We start from the raw sequence: 14,289 nt of genomic DNA on the forward strand, positions 1-14,289 counted from the left end.
GTTAAAGGCAATATTGCAAGTGAGTCAAATAAGGCAAAAAAAAAAAAGAAATGAAGAAGAAAATGAGATTACATTTAAATTAAATTAGAAAAACGCAAAATGTCAAATCAAAGTGTCGGAGCTCCTTCGTGAGATTTTCTTTTGGGTGCGTTTTGTTTTGTTTTTACAAGTTCCTCTGGATGGAGTACAGGTGAGGGTGATGTAATCCAGCTGGAGAGGTGAAAGGTCAATGAGCGTGAGGTGACTGATGGGGGTTCTCAGCGGCGTCATAGCACTGTGCTCTCGGACTCTTCCTCCGGCTCCGCTCTGCTGTCGCTGGATCCAAACAGTGCCGACGAGTTCCTGAAGGTGGAGATGTGGGGCAAGTCAAAAATACCGTCCAGGTCCAGGTTGATGATGGGGATGTCCAGGTTGCAGAGAGAATCTGGCGAGAAACACATCACAGGGATGAGCGGAAATACAAAAACAAAACACTGTTGGTTTGGGTAAAAAAGAAAGAAAAGGGAAACATGATTCCAGATGTGGTTCATCGATGCTGGATGATGTTACACGCGGCGTGCGGGTCATCGTAAGTTCAAACCGTCGTGCAGTTGAATCGGGCGGCACGATATCGACAAAAATGTGGATATCGTGCCCCCTTATTGCTTCCATGTGATCAATGACCGATCAAAACCACGATCAATGTACCGTAAAAGTCGGGTTACAAGATGCTACTACCTCCGGTGGGTGTTCCCTGCTAGCTCCCCGCTGTAGCCGGCTAGCTCTGCTGCTAGTTCCCTTGTAGCTCTCTGATGTAGCCGGCTAGCTCTGCTGCTAGTTCCCCGGTAGCTCTCCGACAACAACCGACAGTAGCTGTTGCCAGCAAGTGCTGCTGCTAGTTCCCAGCTAGCGCTGCTGCTAGCTCTCCACTAGCTTCCTGGACAACCACTGAAGGTAGTGGACCAGCTCCGGCTCGACGTCCGACGCGGACAGCGAGGACGGAGGCAGCAGCAGCGGGGAGCTAGCAGCAGCTCTAGCGGGCTACAGTGGGGGAGCTAGCAGTAACTATAGCTTGCTACAGCTGGGAGCTATCAGCTGGGAGCTAGCTTGCTACACCCAGCGAAGCTAGGAGCGGCTTGTAACCTGACTTTTACAGTAGTTAGCTCTACTCGCGTATGAAATGATATATTGACCTCGGTTCAATGCAACATTTTACAGGTTTTTAGTGCGATGACTTCCGCGGTGTAACACGTGTGATGAACAACAGGAAGTGTGCTGACTGAGGAGCAGCGGTGGGCACAACACTGTGGCGTGAGGGGGTGAGGGGGGTATGGGGTGAGACGGGCGGGGGAGGAGAGAGGGCAGTGACTGTAAAAAGCCAGCTGGAGCAGGGCATTATGGGTAGGAGTCCTCAGGGTTTTTTCGGCTTCAGCCCATGTTAGCCATGCATCGCGTCAGTCTCAGCCGCCATGCAAGAGGCCGACCGAAACGGGTTCAAGCCGGACTGAAAACAGCCGCTGCGTGTTGGTGGATACGTGATGAGCAGGAAAGTCAAATGTGTCTGGAGGGGCGGGGCGGTGGGGGGGGGGGCGGAGGCTCGAGCACAGGAACTCCTGCTTACCCCACAAAGTCCCTCTCACACACAGAATCACACCGCTGCAAGTGAGACAATAAGAGCAAGTGGTCAAGAGGATCAGACGGAAACACACCGAGAACGCTGAGGAAAATGAATAATATCAATAAGAGCATCAAGTCCAGACAGACGAGATAAAAATACATGTTTTAGTGCAGATTTATTGTTTTTTTTCTTGGCGCTTTGAGCACCACAAGCTGAGTCACAGAATGTTTCATTTATATTGGAGAAAAGCAGACGGCTCTAAACACTTCAGGTAAGAGGACAAATATCTATGATTTTGGGGTGAATTATCCATTTATATCTTTTTAGAAAAAAATAAAATAAAATAAATAAATAAATAAATAAATAAATAAATATGTGTGTAAATAAATAATTTTGGATCTTTGCCAACCAGCGGTGAGAGAGTACAACATTTTATCACCTTGACATGTAAATATTCGTGCACTGATGGCTGGAAATCTATCAGATAATATGAATTATTTGTTCCTTAAAGTTACTGTTAGTTATCTTGTAACTGGTTGCAGTGAAAAATATAATTTTATTCTTAAAAGTAATTAGCGTGTAGAGGTAATTCCAGAGGAGAAAAACTCTTAAATGTGTAGATCTAATAAACGAGAAAGCGCGTGAGTGGAATCAGGACATGGCGTTGTGGCCGGTGTCGTGTGTCTCACCGGTGGACATGCTCTCCCCGGGGGACAAGCCGTCCAGCAGCCCCGTGGAGAGGTCCAGGGGCTGGGGGCTGGTGCCGGGCGTGCTGGGGGGCTGAGGCGGAGGCAGGCTGGGCCTCTGCCGCGGCGGCTTGGGCGTCGGCCGGGCCTTGGTGAGCGTCCCCGCCAGCGAGGGCGGCGAGGAGAGGGACGGGGCGGCGCTCATCTGGATCTGCCCCGGGGAGCCGATGGTGGCGTAGCCCTGCGGGTAGCTGAAGCTGTACGGGGACGGCGTGCTGGGAGGAGTGGGAGACAAGCTGACCGGAGACGGCTGGCCCGTGGATTGGTCCGACATGGCGCCCGACTGGCAGTACGGGACCTTTGGCGGGATCGGAGCCAGCTTCTTCGCTGAGAGACCGGAGAGAGAAATGTGAACATCACCAGATTATTTATATATATATATAGACCTGTCTTTATTACATGAGCAAATTTCTTGTTTGTAGAGTGTTTTTTTTTTAAGAGTATTTTTTTTAGAGCGTTTTTTTCCCAGTGTTTTTTTTTTCGAAATTTTTTGGAGCGTTTTTTTTGGGGGCGCTTTTTGTTTTTAGAGCATTTTTTTTTTAAAGGTTTTTTTTTTGAAATAGTGATTTTTTTTGGGAGCATTTTTTTTCCGAGTGTTTTTTTTGAGAAATGTTTTTTAGAGCGTTTTTTTTCAGATTGGCTTTTTTTGCGTTTTTTTTTTTAGAAATTTTTTTTGAGCGTTTTTTTTTTAAGAGTATTTTTTTTAGAGCGTTTTTTTTCCCAGTGTTTTTTTTTTTGAGAAAATTTTTTGAGCGTTTTTTTTTTTGGCGCATTTAGTTTTTAGAGCATTTTTTTTTAAACCGTTTTTTTTTTTTAAATAGTGATTTTTTTAGAGCATTTTTTTTCCGAGTGTTTTTTTGAGAAATGTTTTTTAGAGCGTTTTTTTTCAGATTGGCTTTTTTTGCGTTTTTTTTTTTTTTTAGAAATTTTTTTTGAGCGATTTTTTTTTTAGAGCGTTTTTTTTCCCAGTGTTTTTTTTTTGAGAATTTTTTTTGAGCGTATTTTTTTTTGGCGCTTTTTGTTTTTAGAGCATTTTTTTTTTAAACGTTTTTTTTTTTTTAGTGTTTTTTTTTGGAGCATTTTTTTTCCCGAGTGTTTTTTTTGAGAAATGTTTTTTAGAGCATTTTTTTTCAGATTGGCTTTTTTTGCGTTTTTTTTTTTTGAAATTTTTTTGGAGCGATTTTTTTTTTTGAGCGTTTTTTTTTAAGAATATTTTTTTTTAGAGTGTTTTTTTTCCCAGTGTTTTTTTTTTGCGAAATTTTTTTGAGCGTTTTTTTTTGGCGCTTTTTGTTTTTAGAGCATTTTTTTTTAAACCGTTTTTTTTTTTTGAAATAGTGATTTTTTTTTAGAGCATTTTTTTTCCGAGTGTTTTTTTTTGAGAAATGTTTTTTAGAGCGTTTTTTTCAGATTGGCTTTTTTTGCATTTTTTTTTTTTAGAAATTTTTTTTGAGCGATTTTTTTTTTTTTTTTGAGCAATTTTTTTTTGAGAGCAAAGAATTTTGATTTCAAATAATTGACTTACAAACAAGAACTTTGCTCCCATAATAAAGACACAACTCTACCTTCATATTTCTGGAGCTTTTCGAATATTTTAAGTCATCAAAAGTCTGGGCGTGATCAGAGGACAACATGAATGGCACCCCGGGGTGCTGGTTACCTCTCCTCAGGGTGTGAGGGCTGTGGTCCGACGGCCCGCAGGAGGTCAACGAGCCCTGGAGGCCCTTCTGCCCGATGACCGGGGACAGCTCCTTGTTCTTCAGAGTGCTGAGGACACACACACACACACACACACACACACACACACACACACACACACACACACACACACACGAATGACAAGCTGCCTCATGCACGTCTCTCTTCTCTTTCAATAGCATGTCACTAAGGGAGCACACAGCTCCACGGCTTGCAGGCGGACATGAGCTCCAGCGCTCCGTGCAGTGGAAGCGGTTCCAGAATAAACCAAAATGAACCCGACGGCTTCAGGAATTGTCCTTTTGTTTTTTACGGCGCAGTGCAGCCAGTGAATGCCAATGAAGGTCGAAAACGTAACCAGTTTATACTCTGACCGACTCTCAGCAGACGAGGCATGAATGGATGGTTGAAGCTGCAGGCGGGAGGGGATGGAGGGGGGAGAGAGAGGGGGAGGAGGGGGGCGATGCACATGAGCATCTTTTAGGGGTTCAGAAACCTGATAAATCCTTTACTTCCATCTGCTGTAGCGGTCGACCACTCGGGGCCACTGGTATGACTCATTAACGCCCACTTCTCCTCCTCCTTTTTCTTTTTTTTTCTCCATATAATGGCATGCACTGAACGCTTTGAATTTCCTTTGTTGCCTGGCAACCGCCTCCTGAAATATCCTGGCAACGTGGGAAAGTTACACGGACAATTATATTAAGAAAAGATGGATCCGATAACGACGTTTCCTGAAGAGAATTGATTTCCCCGTGACTGACGGATCGACAATAAATAAGAACAAAGAACAGGTGGGATGGAGGGAGAGATCTTATCTCACCCACCCCTCTTTCCTTCCTTCCTTTCCTCCTCACACATGCCTCTTTCCTTCCTTTCTTTCCTCACCATCCCCTCTATCCTCCTCACCCATCGCTCTTTCTTCCTCACCCATCCCCTTTACTCCCTCCCTTTTCACCTCACCCATCCCCTCTTTCCTCCTCACCTATCCTTCTCTTTCCACTTCACCTACCCTCCTCTTTCTTTCTCACACATCCCTCTTTGCACCTCTTTCCACCTCCCCTCTCCCTTACCCTCTTTCGACCTCACCCAACCCACCTTTCCTCCTCCCCTATCCCTCTCTCCTCCCCCCCGTCTTGTGTGTGCGTGGTGGTGTCGGCAGTGCGGGTGCAGCAGCATCAGCGCTCGTGTATTTACCTAGTCCGCTTGGCTCCTCTCTCCCGGCTACAGGCACAGGCGGCCCACGGAGGGGGAGCAGAGAGGGGGGTGTTGGGGGGTTTGGGGGAGCCCAGGAACAGGTCGTGGCGGGTGAGGACGAGCGGGGGTTTGATGTAAAGGGCGGAGCCGTTGGTTTCGGGCGGGGCCGCATGCGAAGCGTCGGGCGGGGGGGCCTGCTTGGCGGGCGGGTGCGAGGGGTCGGGCTTGGGGTTGGAGTTCACGTCAAGCGGCTGAGGGGACGGGCAGAGGGAGTGGGGGGGCGGGGCGGGAGGGGGAGGAGGGCTGTGGCCGCGGCGGCGGCGGCGGGAGGGAGGGGACGTGCCGGGGGCCACGGACTCGGGGTTGGGAGCGACGGGGCGCATACCCGGAGGTGTATGTCGGGTGTAGAAATGGTGGTGGGGGAGCGAGTAGGAGGAGCAAGAGGAGGAGGAAGAAGAGGAGGAGGAAGAAGGGTAAGGGGGAGGCGGCCTCTCCTCCTCGGGGGAGGGGTAGGCGTAACAGGAGTCCGACCAATTGGAGGACGCATCATCCGAGCTGCAATGATAAACATGTCAATGTTTTTTTGGGGTGACAGAGCTGGAGGTAAAGTGGAGGAAAGTCATTCATATCTAGAGGTTAAGAGCAGTGTGTGTGTGTGTGTGTGTAGGGAGGGATTTTAGGAAGATTAATTATTGTGTCAGGAGGGAGAAGTAGTAAGGGCTCGGGTCGGGGTGGGGGCCATCGCAGAGGGATTAAAGGAGAGGTGCTCTATGGGTTTCAAATCACAGAAATGAAATATAACGGAAAAAAGTCACCTCATCCATTTCAGCGCCTTGCGACAATGGACTGTTATGCTGCTAATGATGCTCGGACTAACGACAAGAAAACAAAAACAAATACGTAACTCATGCACGTGCAGCAATCAACTATCACAATAGTCGGGTTACAAGCCGCTACCACCTTTGGTTGGGTGTCCCCGCTAGCTCCCCGCCTGTAGCCAGCTAGCGCTGCTGCTAGTTCAACTCCAGCGCCACGATAAACTCTCGCTAGCTTAAGCTAGTTTTCCGACAACCGCGCCCGACTCGGGCAGCGGGGACGCGGACAGTAGCAGCAGCAGTGAGGAGCTAGTGGAAGTGCTAGCTTGCTACAGTGGGAAGCTAGCAGCAGAGGGGAGCTAGTGGAGCACTATTGGGGGAGCTAGTTTGCTACAGTGGAGAGCTAGCACCAGTGTTAGCTTGCAACAGCGGGGACCCCCACCAAAAGGTAGTAGCGGCTTGTAACCCGACTTTTGCGGTACTGAACATACGGACCATTTTTGTTACGTTAAAAAAACCCTAAAGAGGAGTGAAAAGGTCGTCACATAACATACAAGCAATGACAAATAAACACAAAGAAACTTAAAGAGCAAGTCACAAAGTCTGACATGTCATGCTTCATCGGAGGTGAGACACGAAGGTGATGGTGAGCGTTTTGTGGGGGAGAGGAAGAGGAGGGGGGGAGACAGGAAGAAAACGTGGAGCAGACGACGCTGGTCTGGTGTCAGTTGCAGGGCGGAGCAGCAGCACACGCGTGTTGGGAGCGGAGCAGCAGGTGGGAGGTGTGCGAGGTGGGTGGGGGTGAAACAGGAGGACGAGGGGTAAAAAGGGGAGGGGCGGGGGGCACGACAGCCTTACCTGGCTCGGTCGCTGTTAGTGGGAGGAGGGGTGGGGGAGGGGGAGGCGGAGAAATCCCCGGGCTGCTCGGGGACGAGCGCGTCAGTGGGCGGGGCGGGGGGGTGCACGCTCGGTGGCGTGGACGAGCTTTTACGCGAGGAAGACGAGCCCCTGCGCGACACCCAAGTAGTGTCCATCACCCTGACACCCATGCTGCAAGTGGGACAAAGATGCACAGCCAATCAAATCAAAGGAGGGCGGGTGTGTGTGGTTCAGGGGGGAGGGGCATCAGGGCTGCTAGAACGGGACTGGCTTCATTTTTAACCGTTGGATCACTGTGCTCCACCCACACGGACTTGTACGGGCGTACTGGTGGTCCTGAGCAGAGAACAGCAATCTATCTATACATTGTTCTGCTTTTTTTTCCCTCCATATTTCTCCTGTAAAAGATGACGATGCACGAGGAGGAGGGCGAGATGTTCAATCTTTCGATGGCGGCGACACAAGAGCAGTTTGGATGAAATGAACAAGATGGAGACGTTAGGGTCCTTTGGGCATTCAAAACATCACGCGTCCTTAAAGAGGTAGCCTGACGCTTGCTAGTTATAAGCTAATGTGAAGTCATAAGCTAACATGAAGTCATGTGACTGTGGTGGAGTTCCTTTATAAGCTAACGTGAAGTCATGTGACCGCGGTGGAGTTCCTTTATAAGCTAACGTGAAGTCATGTGACCGTGGTAGAGTTACTTTATAAGCTAACGTGAAGTCATGTGACCGCGGTGGAGTTTTTTTATAAGCTAACGTGAAGTCATGTGACCGTGGTGGAGTTTCTTTATAAGCTAACGTGAAGTCATGTGACTGCGGTGGAGTTCCTTGCGGTGCCTAACTCTAAAATCGGCGGCCGCCTCGCTCTCGTGAGATTATTGTTGACCAGGTGTGAATGACGTCAGAGCAAATCGGACACAAATCTAACCAGCATGCATTGCACATGTTCTTACTTTTTGGACAGAGCTCGGCTAGCTGTTTCCCTTTGTTTCCAGTCTTTATGCTAAGCTAACCTAACTGGCTGCAGCTTCATACTCAGACATTAAAGACAGGAACTAACTTAACAATAACGAAGACTAAACAACAAGAGGCCGTTGTACTCGCACTGAAAAGATGCTACTTATGTAAACGCAGAGAGAAAGGCCCGCTTTGTCCATCCCCCATTTGTCACCCTTCTCTGTTGGAGGCATTAAAACTACAGGAGTCCAAGTGTGTCACTTCAGACAGACCGGACTGGAAGCGTTAAACACACACACACACACGACAAACAACCGACACTTCCTGTCAACGTGCAGCTGATGATGAATAGACCGATGAGAGGATGATTCGGAGGTGTGGGGTAAGGTGTGAAGGGAGGGGGGAGGATCTATACTGTACCTTTGTATCTTCCTAATGCTGCGTAGTTAAAGACAGAGACAAGCACAATGAGGACAGAGAGCATCATGGGGGACGGAGCCCCCCATTAACAGCATTGTTATCAGAGCGGCAGAGGAACTTTTTGGCAGGATGGACTTTTTTTTAAGAGCCAAGATGGAGGAGTGAAATGGGGGAGGCTGGTGCTGGAAGGTGGTGGGGGAGTAAGGGAGGGAGGGAGAGGGGAGCGCTTCAGCCTCGGAGAAAATTGGAAGTTTCCTTTAGAGCTAATTAGGTCAAAGCTTCTCTTAATGGACTGTAGAAAATCCCCACGGAAAATTGTGAGAGGGTTTTTTCGCCAATGCAGTGGTACAAGTACAACGGTATGGCCAAAAGTATGTGGACGCCTTCTCCTTTGTGTACTTTTTGATCTGTTTTGAATGAAAGGACATTGAGAGGAAATGAGTTGCCAACAGTTTGGAGGAAGACCCTCTCTCGTTTCAGTGGCGCCTTCGTGCACAAAGTCCAGATAGAAACATGATTTTTTTCACAGTTTGGTGGAGAAGATCTCGACCTCATCACCATCCAACACCTCTGAGAGGAACCAGGACGAAAGATGCTGATGTCTGAGTATAAATGATGCAGAACTAGAAACACTTTACACAACCAAAACAACAATATGATTCAATCATTTGGTTAAAATGAGGAAGAGTAACAAAGAGCACCAGTTATTATAACTATTAATTATCATTATAAGTCATTCTTCTGTAAAGGGAAACCCTGAATCTAAAAACATGAAAGTCTAAAGGACAAAGCGTTAAACGAGAAGATGAAAACCACTCTTTCCTGTAAATATGAAGCTTCTAAAGCCAGCAGCCGGTTAGCTTAGCTTAGCATAAAGACCTCGGATCTAAATGTCAGTAATTACCACAGTACGTCTCATTTGATGTGTGTAAAAAGAACTAACACTTTAATGCTGCAGCGTGCACAATGTGACAAGGAACAAGCAATCACGGCCTCTTTCTTCCATAAATAAATGTCCGTTTAGGTAAATATATATATACATATTGCTGCACGCAGGTTATTGGTCTGAACATTGATGAACTTATTTAAAAAGGGTGTGCACTAAATAGAAATGTACAATTTTAGAACTATACAGATAGAGCGAAAGCTAAAACCTTTTATGTATAAAAAAACCCTGTAATTCAAAAAGGAAGCCGCACTGTGGTTCTGTGTTTCCATTGAAAGCTGAGCTGTATTGGTCAGATCTCACACACACACACACACACACACACACACACACACACACACACACACACACACACACACACACACACACACACACACACACACACAGGTTTAATTAGCTGGGCTACTTGTGGCTGCAGGGCTTAGTCTAGCCGTGGTCCTTATAGACCGAGGGAGTATTAAAGAACTAAAGAAAGAGACACGAAGAGAGAGAGACAGAGGAAAGAGACAGAAAGCCTCTCGCTGGGTTTCAGCTAATCCTCCTCAGCTCGAGGTTTGCCTGATTCCTCATTTCACAGACTAAATGTCATCTTTCTCTTCGCTCACTTTCCTTTTCCCGTCTCTGGGCCGCAGATAAAGAAGTGATACGACGTCCCTCTTCCACCAGAGGAAGAAACCGTATAAGGACTGAGGATGAATGACGCAAAGACCTGTCAATCACCTTGTAGCCCCGCCCCTAAAGCGTCCCCTGCTTTATGGTCTGTTTGACTCTACATGCAGCTTTAACACATGAAGCATAGACTTCTATACAACCAGAGGAGTCGCCCCCTGGTGGTCAGGAGAGAGAATGCAGCTTTAACACATGAAGCATAGACTTCTATACAACCAGAGGAATCGCCCCCTGGTGGTCAGGAGAGAGAACGCAGCTTTAACACATGAAGCGTAGACTTCATGTTTCAGACCTTGAAGGACGATGTTTCACACATGTTTAGGATATTTCTTTGCCCTGTAATCCCTAAAACCTGCAGCCCACTGTGAGGGGAAAGCGCTCCCAGCAGCGCTAGAGGCTCGTACCCGTCCTTCTTGTAGAACTCCAGCATCATGTTGTCTGTGGCGACGCTCAGCGGCCTCCGGCTCTGGTCGTTCTGCCTCCGCTCCATCTGCTCCAGGTCCGGTGACGGCATCAGGCTGTAGTTGGCGTTGTGGTTGGAGTGGACCGGGCTGCCGTAGTTCCCCGTGACGTTGAACTCGATTTCTAACGAACGAGACGAGATGCAGGAACCTTTAAGGGAGCCGTACGTTTTGGGGGGAAAGTAAAGTCTCCCCATGGATATAAAACTCCTCCTCCTCACCTCCAGGGAAGAACCAGTCGGCGTGCTGGATGATGGGCTCGATGATGCCGACGATCTGCAGCGACACCGTGGTCATCATCTCCGTGATGTCGCTGGGGGACGGGAGAGAGAGAGAAAGGAGGGGCAGAGGGAGGCCATTTTATTTTAAGAGCGTCGTATAAGGATTAATTTGCACATTTTCATGATTTTGCAGAAGCATTAAAAAAAGGATTGTTGGCCTTTAAAACTGTGATTAAAAGTGAGAGAGGAGTAAAGACTTTGTAAGATTTACGCGCAGATGTAAAGGAGGCGTCCTCCACCCTTTACAAACTGCTCGCTCATCATCTTCACCAGTGAACTTTAGGATGAAAAGTTGCGCCTGTCGGCCGTCGGCCTCCTTTGTTATGAGCGCGTTGAGCTTCATAAGCAGCTTCATGAATATTAACAGATATTAAGATTCTCTCCGAGTCTTTTATGCAGACTTTTCTCTCTGCTCGTGTGAAGTAGAGCTTCCTCAGGATGTTCAGCCGAAGAACAGAAACATGCTTCTGCGACATTTATTGCACCTACAGATGATTTAATTAGGGATTGTCTTACAAATAGAGTGCAACAATTGAATATAAAAACCTATAAATACACCGCAGATGAAAGAGAGGCTCTTTTTTTACATATGAATTACCATATAAAGTGAAAACTACAAGACTGAACAAAGGAAACATGGAGGTTCACTCATGACGCCACAAAACCTGCACCCGCTCACGTGAGCCACCATAAACCTCTTATATGAATTAACATGAGCTCCTGCTGTGTAACCAGATGTGTTTTGTTTCATATAAACCCTCCTGATTAATTTTACAATCCAGTGGAAATCCCACTGTTTCAAAATACGTCATTTTAGATTCATGTGAAATGTGTAAAGTCATATTTTAAGGCCTCTGAATGCTGCAGCTTTTAATAAATACATTAAAAAAATTGAGTATTTGATCTAAATGTGATATGTTCTTACTATTTTTATTCCTTCTATTTGTTGCATTATTTTATTTGTTTTGTTGCAAAGCTTTTATGACATTTAAAAAAATGTGTGTCAAGTGACTTTCATGAATATTTCATTCTAAGCAGCTTTAAAGATTTATGCAGCCGTAGAAGTAAAACATTATAATTTTGTCTCTGAGATAAAGAACGCATAAACCCCCGAAACTTGCAGTTTGATGTCGCACACTCGGAGTTGTATTTTATCTCGTTAACGTATGAGCCGCTCACCCTTCGTTGTGCATCCACAGCAGATTCGGTCCGAGGACAATGGCGATGTTTCCCGGCGTCATCTTGTTTGAATCCTGGTCTTCAGTCAGTTTGGACAGAAATTTGATCAAATACCTGAAAACACAGGACGCAGGAGGGAAAACATAGGTTCAAATAAAAGACATTTAGCTTTTGTCAAAGTACAGTGCGATGACTTCAGACGTCTCGCTGATGGTTTGAGCTGCAAGCAGACGACCACGAGGAGGAAACTCACTTGAAGTTGTTGTTGTTGGCCGAGGGGAGTTTCTCACAGGCGTTCAGCAGCGCCTGCAGTCTCTTGTCTTGATCTTGAATGCTGCGGGACGACAGAGAGAAAAACAAACGTATGAATTTAAAGATAAAAGTGCAACATCGTCACCGTCGCTGATGTGGAACGACACGGACATGGAGGCCTGGATCCAGTCCTCGTACAGCTCGTATGTCATCAGCGGCTCGGGGAGCTCCCGCAGGTACGACTTCAAAGCTCCTGGAGAGAACAAAATAATGAGATCAGTGCACGTATGCATGCATCTATGTGAGCAAACAACAACACATTTTTAATGAAGATGTGCCTGCACGAGCTCATGGAGTCTCAGACCCGACACCTAAGGGTGGGGTGTGTGTGTGTGTGTGTGTGTGTGTGGAGGAGGGGGTGCTATTTGATCGCAACGAATGTGTTTTTCTACTGTTTAAGAGAAAAGCAACGGCTGACTCGTCTTCTTCTTCTCTGGTCTGCTGCGTTCATTTCCCCCGAGGAATGCGTGGGACGGACGACAAACAACAACGTCAGGGCATCCCTCACTGTGTGTGTGTGCGTGTGTGAGTGTGTGTGTGTGTGTGTGAGAGAGTGTTTGCACAGGCATGTTGTCTGCTGAATAAACGCATTCGATCAGATAATTACGTTGGACCACCAGGGGGCGACTCCTCTGGTTGTATAGAAGTCTATGCTTCATGTGTTAAAGCTGCAGGGGACGCTTTAGGGGCGGGGCTACAAGGTGATTGACAGGTCTCGTCCAGAGAAGTATACGGAGAAACGCTGGCCTCTATTTCTTTGGAATTAAATCTAAAAAAATGTTCTTAACTTTTATGGATCTCAGTGAAATATTAATAGCTTGTTATTTCAGAGGTTTTCATGACAGCAGCGTCGGTTCCAGTGAAGACGAGCAGCACAAAAGATCAATAACAGCATAAAAGCTTTTCTTCCTTTTGTAGTCTATCGTGTGTTTTTTGGTGCAGAAGATGAAGAATCTGTCTGCAGCTAAGCTCAGTTATATTTGGAATTTTATCTCCAGACATTTTTTCGGGGATAGTTTATTGAATATCTCTGAAATAAAAAACATTTGATCTTTTCTGGCTGTGAGCTGAAGCCTTATCGGGTCTCAGAGGAATCTTTTATCTCTCGAGCGGCTTCTAAATGAACTTTTCGCAGGTTGATGAATGACAGAAAGTCACGTGTGCAGGAGGAATAAACATAAAACTGAATATTAGAGGCTTCTCTGATGGGGAAAAAATCATTTAGCTTAATTACGTCGTTCACGTGAAGCAGAAATTAAGATTCCTGACGAGGAACTGAAGCAACTCATGAAACAGTTTGTCTTTCTAGACGACGGCAACCAGGTCCAGTGTGGCAACAGATGGGTGGAAGGTGTGTGCACGTGTGTGTGTGTGTGTGTGTGTACCTGCGATGGCGTGCGGGTCTGCAGAATACTCCTGAACGTCCAACACGCCGCAGTCCAGAGACGCCTTCAGCTTCTTCAGTTTGGAGGCCGAAGGAGCGACTCTGAACAAACCCTGAGACACGAGACACACTTCAACCTCCAAGAGTACACACTATGTATTCACTAACAGGTACTTGTACACAGAGTATTTCCAACTTATGTTACATTCTACTCCTCCGCAACATCTTAGAAGTACATGTACTTTTTACTGCACTACATCTTGGATGTAAAACCTTGTATCTTGACGTTGAATCATATAAAGACGCAGTATTGTATAGCACAGCAGTCCGAAAGGAGCCATTCTGCATAATGAACACTTTCACTTTTGATTAAGTCCATTGTGCAGATAATACTTTAGCAAAATGCAAAAAATAAATACTAGTTGTACAGTTTATTTATGCTGTTTTTATGTATTTAAATTGCACATAAATAGCGTCACACGTCTGCAGATCTTTAAATATTCACATAGTTTTAAGGTCTGCTGCTCATTCACATCATAACAGCTGAGTCGCCAGAAAACACATTTGTAAAAGTATGAATCGATTCATTTCAAATGTCAAAAGGGAGTTCTGAAAAAACACTTTGAATTATTGTGAGGAATGAATTTCAAACTAATCTTCCTCTGCAGAACATCTCACCACATTATCCATAATCTGCAACAAACATCACATTAAGCCTAACGACCGCAGAAATGAAATTAAGTTATTCA

General features: G+C 46.2%; 1 protein-coding gene across 7 annotated transcripts in view; it reads right to left on the reverse strand.

Annotated features, from left to right (window-relative positions):
• LOC137789351 (rho GTPase-activating protein 44-like) overlaps positions 1–14,289 on the reverse strand; it is a 46,729-nt gene that overhangs the window by 642 nt on the left and 31,798 nt on the right. For 2 of the 7 annotated variants that reach the window (XM_068582829.1, XM_068582828.1), the window contains exons 11-21: positions 13,542–13,653; positions 12,268–12,349; positions 12,098–12,178; positions 11,845–11,958; positions 10,606–10,697; positions 10,328–10,508; positions 8,309–8,326; positions 6,909–7,100; positions 4,001–4,107; positions 2,287–2,670; positions 1–424 (exon numbers count right to left, since the gene is read on the reverse strand). The exon at positions 1–424 is cut by the window's left edge and continues 642 nt beyond it. In XM_068582829.1, the coding sequence (XP_068438930.1) occupies positions 267–424; positions 2,287–2,670; positions 4,001–4,107; positions 6,909–7,100; positions 8,309–8,326; positions 10,328–10,508; positions 10,606–10,697; positions 11,845–11,958; positions 12,098–12,178; positions 12,268–12,349; positions 13,542–13,653 (1,521 nt within the window). In that variant the 3' untranslated portion in view covers positions 1–266. Of the gene's footprint in view, positions 425–1,600; positions 1,636–2,286; positions 2,671–4,000; positions 4,108–5,235; positions 5,791–6,908; positions 7,101–8,308; positions 8,327–10,327; positions 10,509–10,605; positions 10,698–11,844; positions 11,959–12,097; positions 12,179–12,267; positions 12,350–13,541; positions 13,654–14,289 lie in introns of all 7 variants that reach the window. The other 5 variants (XM_068582834.1, XM_068582831.1, XM_068582830.1 and 2 more) reach the window with 5 other exon arrangements.

Source organism: Clinocottus analis, unplaced genomic scaffold (assembly GCF_023055335.1).
Source record: "Clinocottus analis isolate CAN_PGR_092001 unplaced genomic scaffold, fCliAna1.0.p SCAF_19, whole genome shotgun sequence".
In the NCBI taxonomy this organism is placed as follows: Eukaryota; Metazoa; Chordata; class Actinopteri; order Perciformes; family Cottidae; genus Clinocottus; species Clinocottus analis.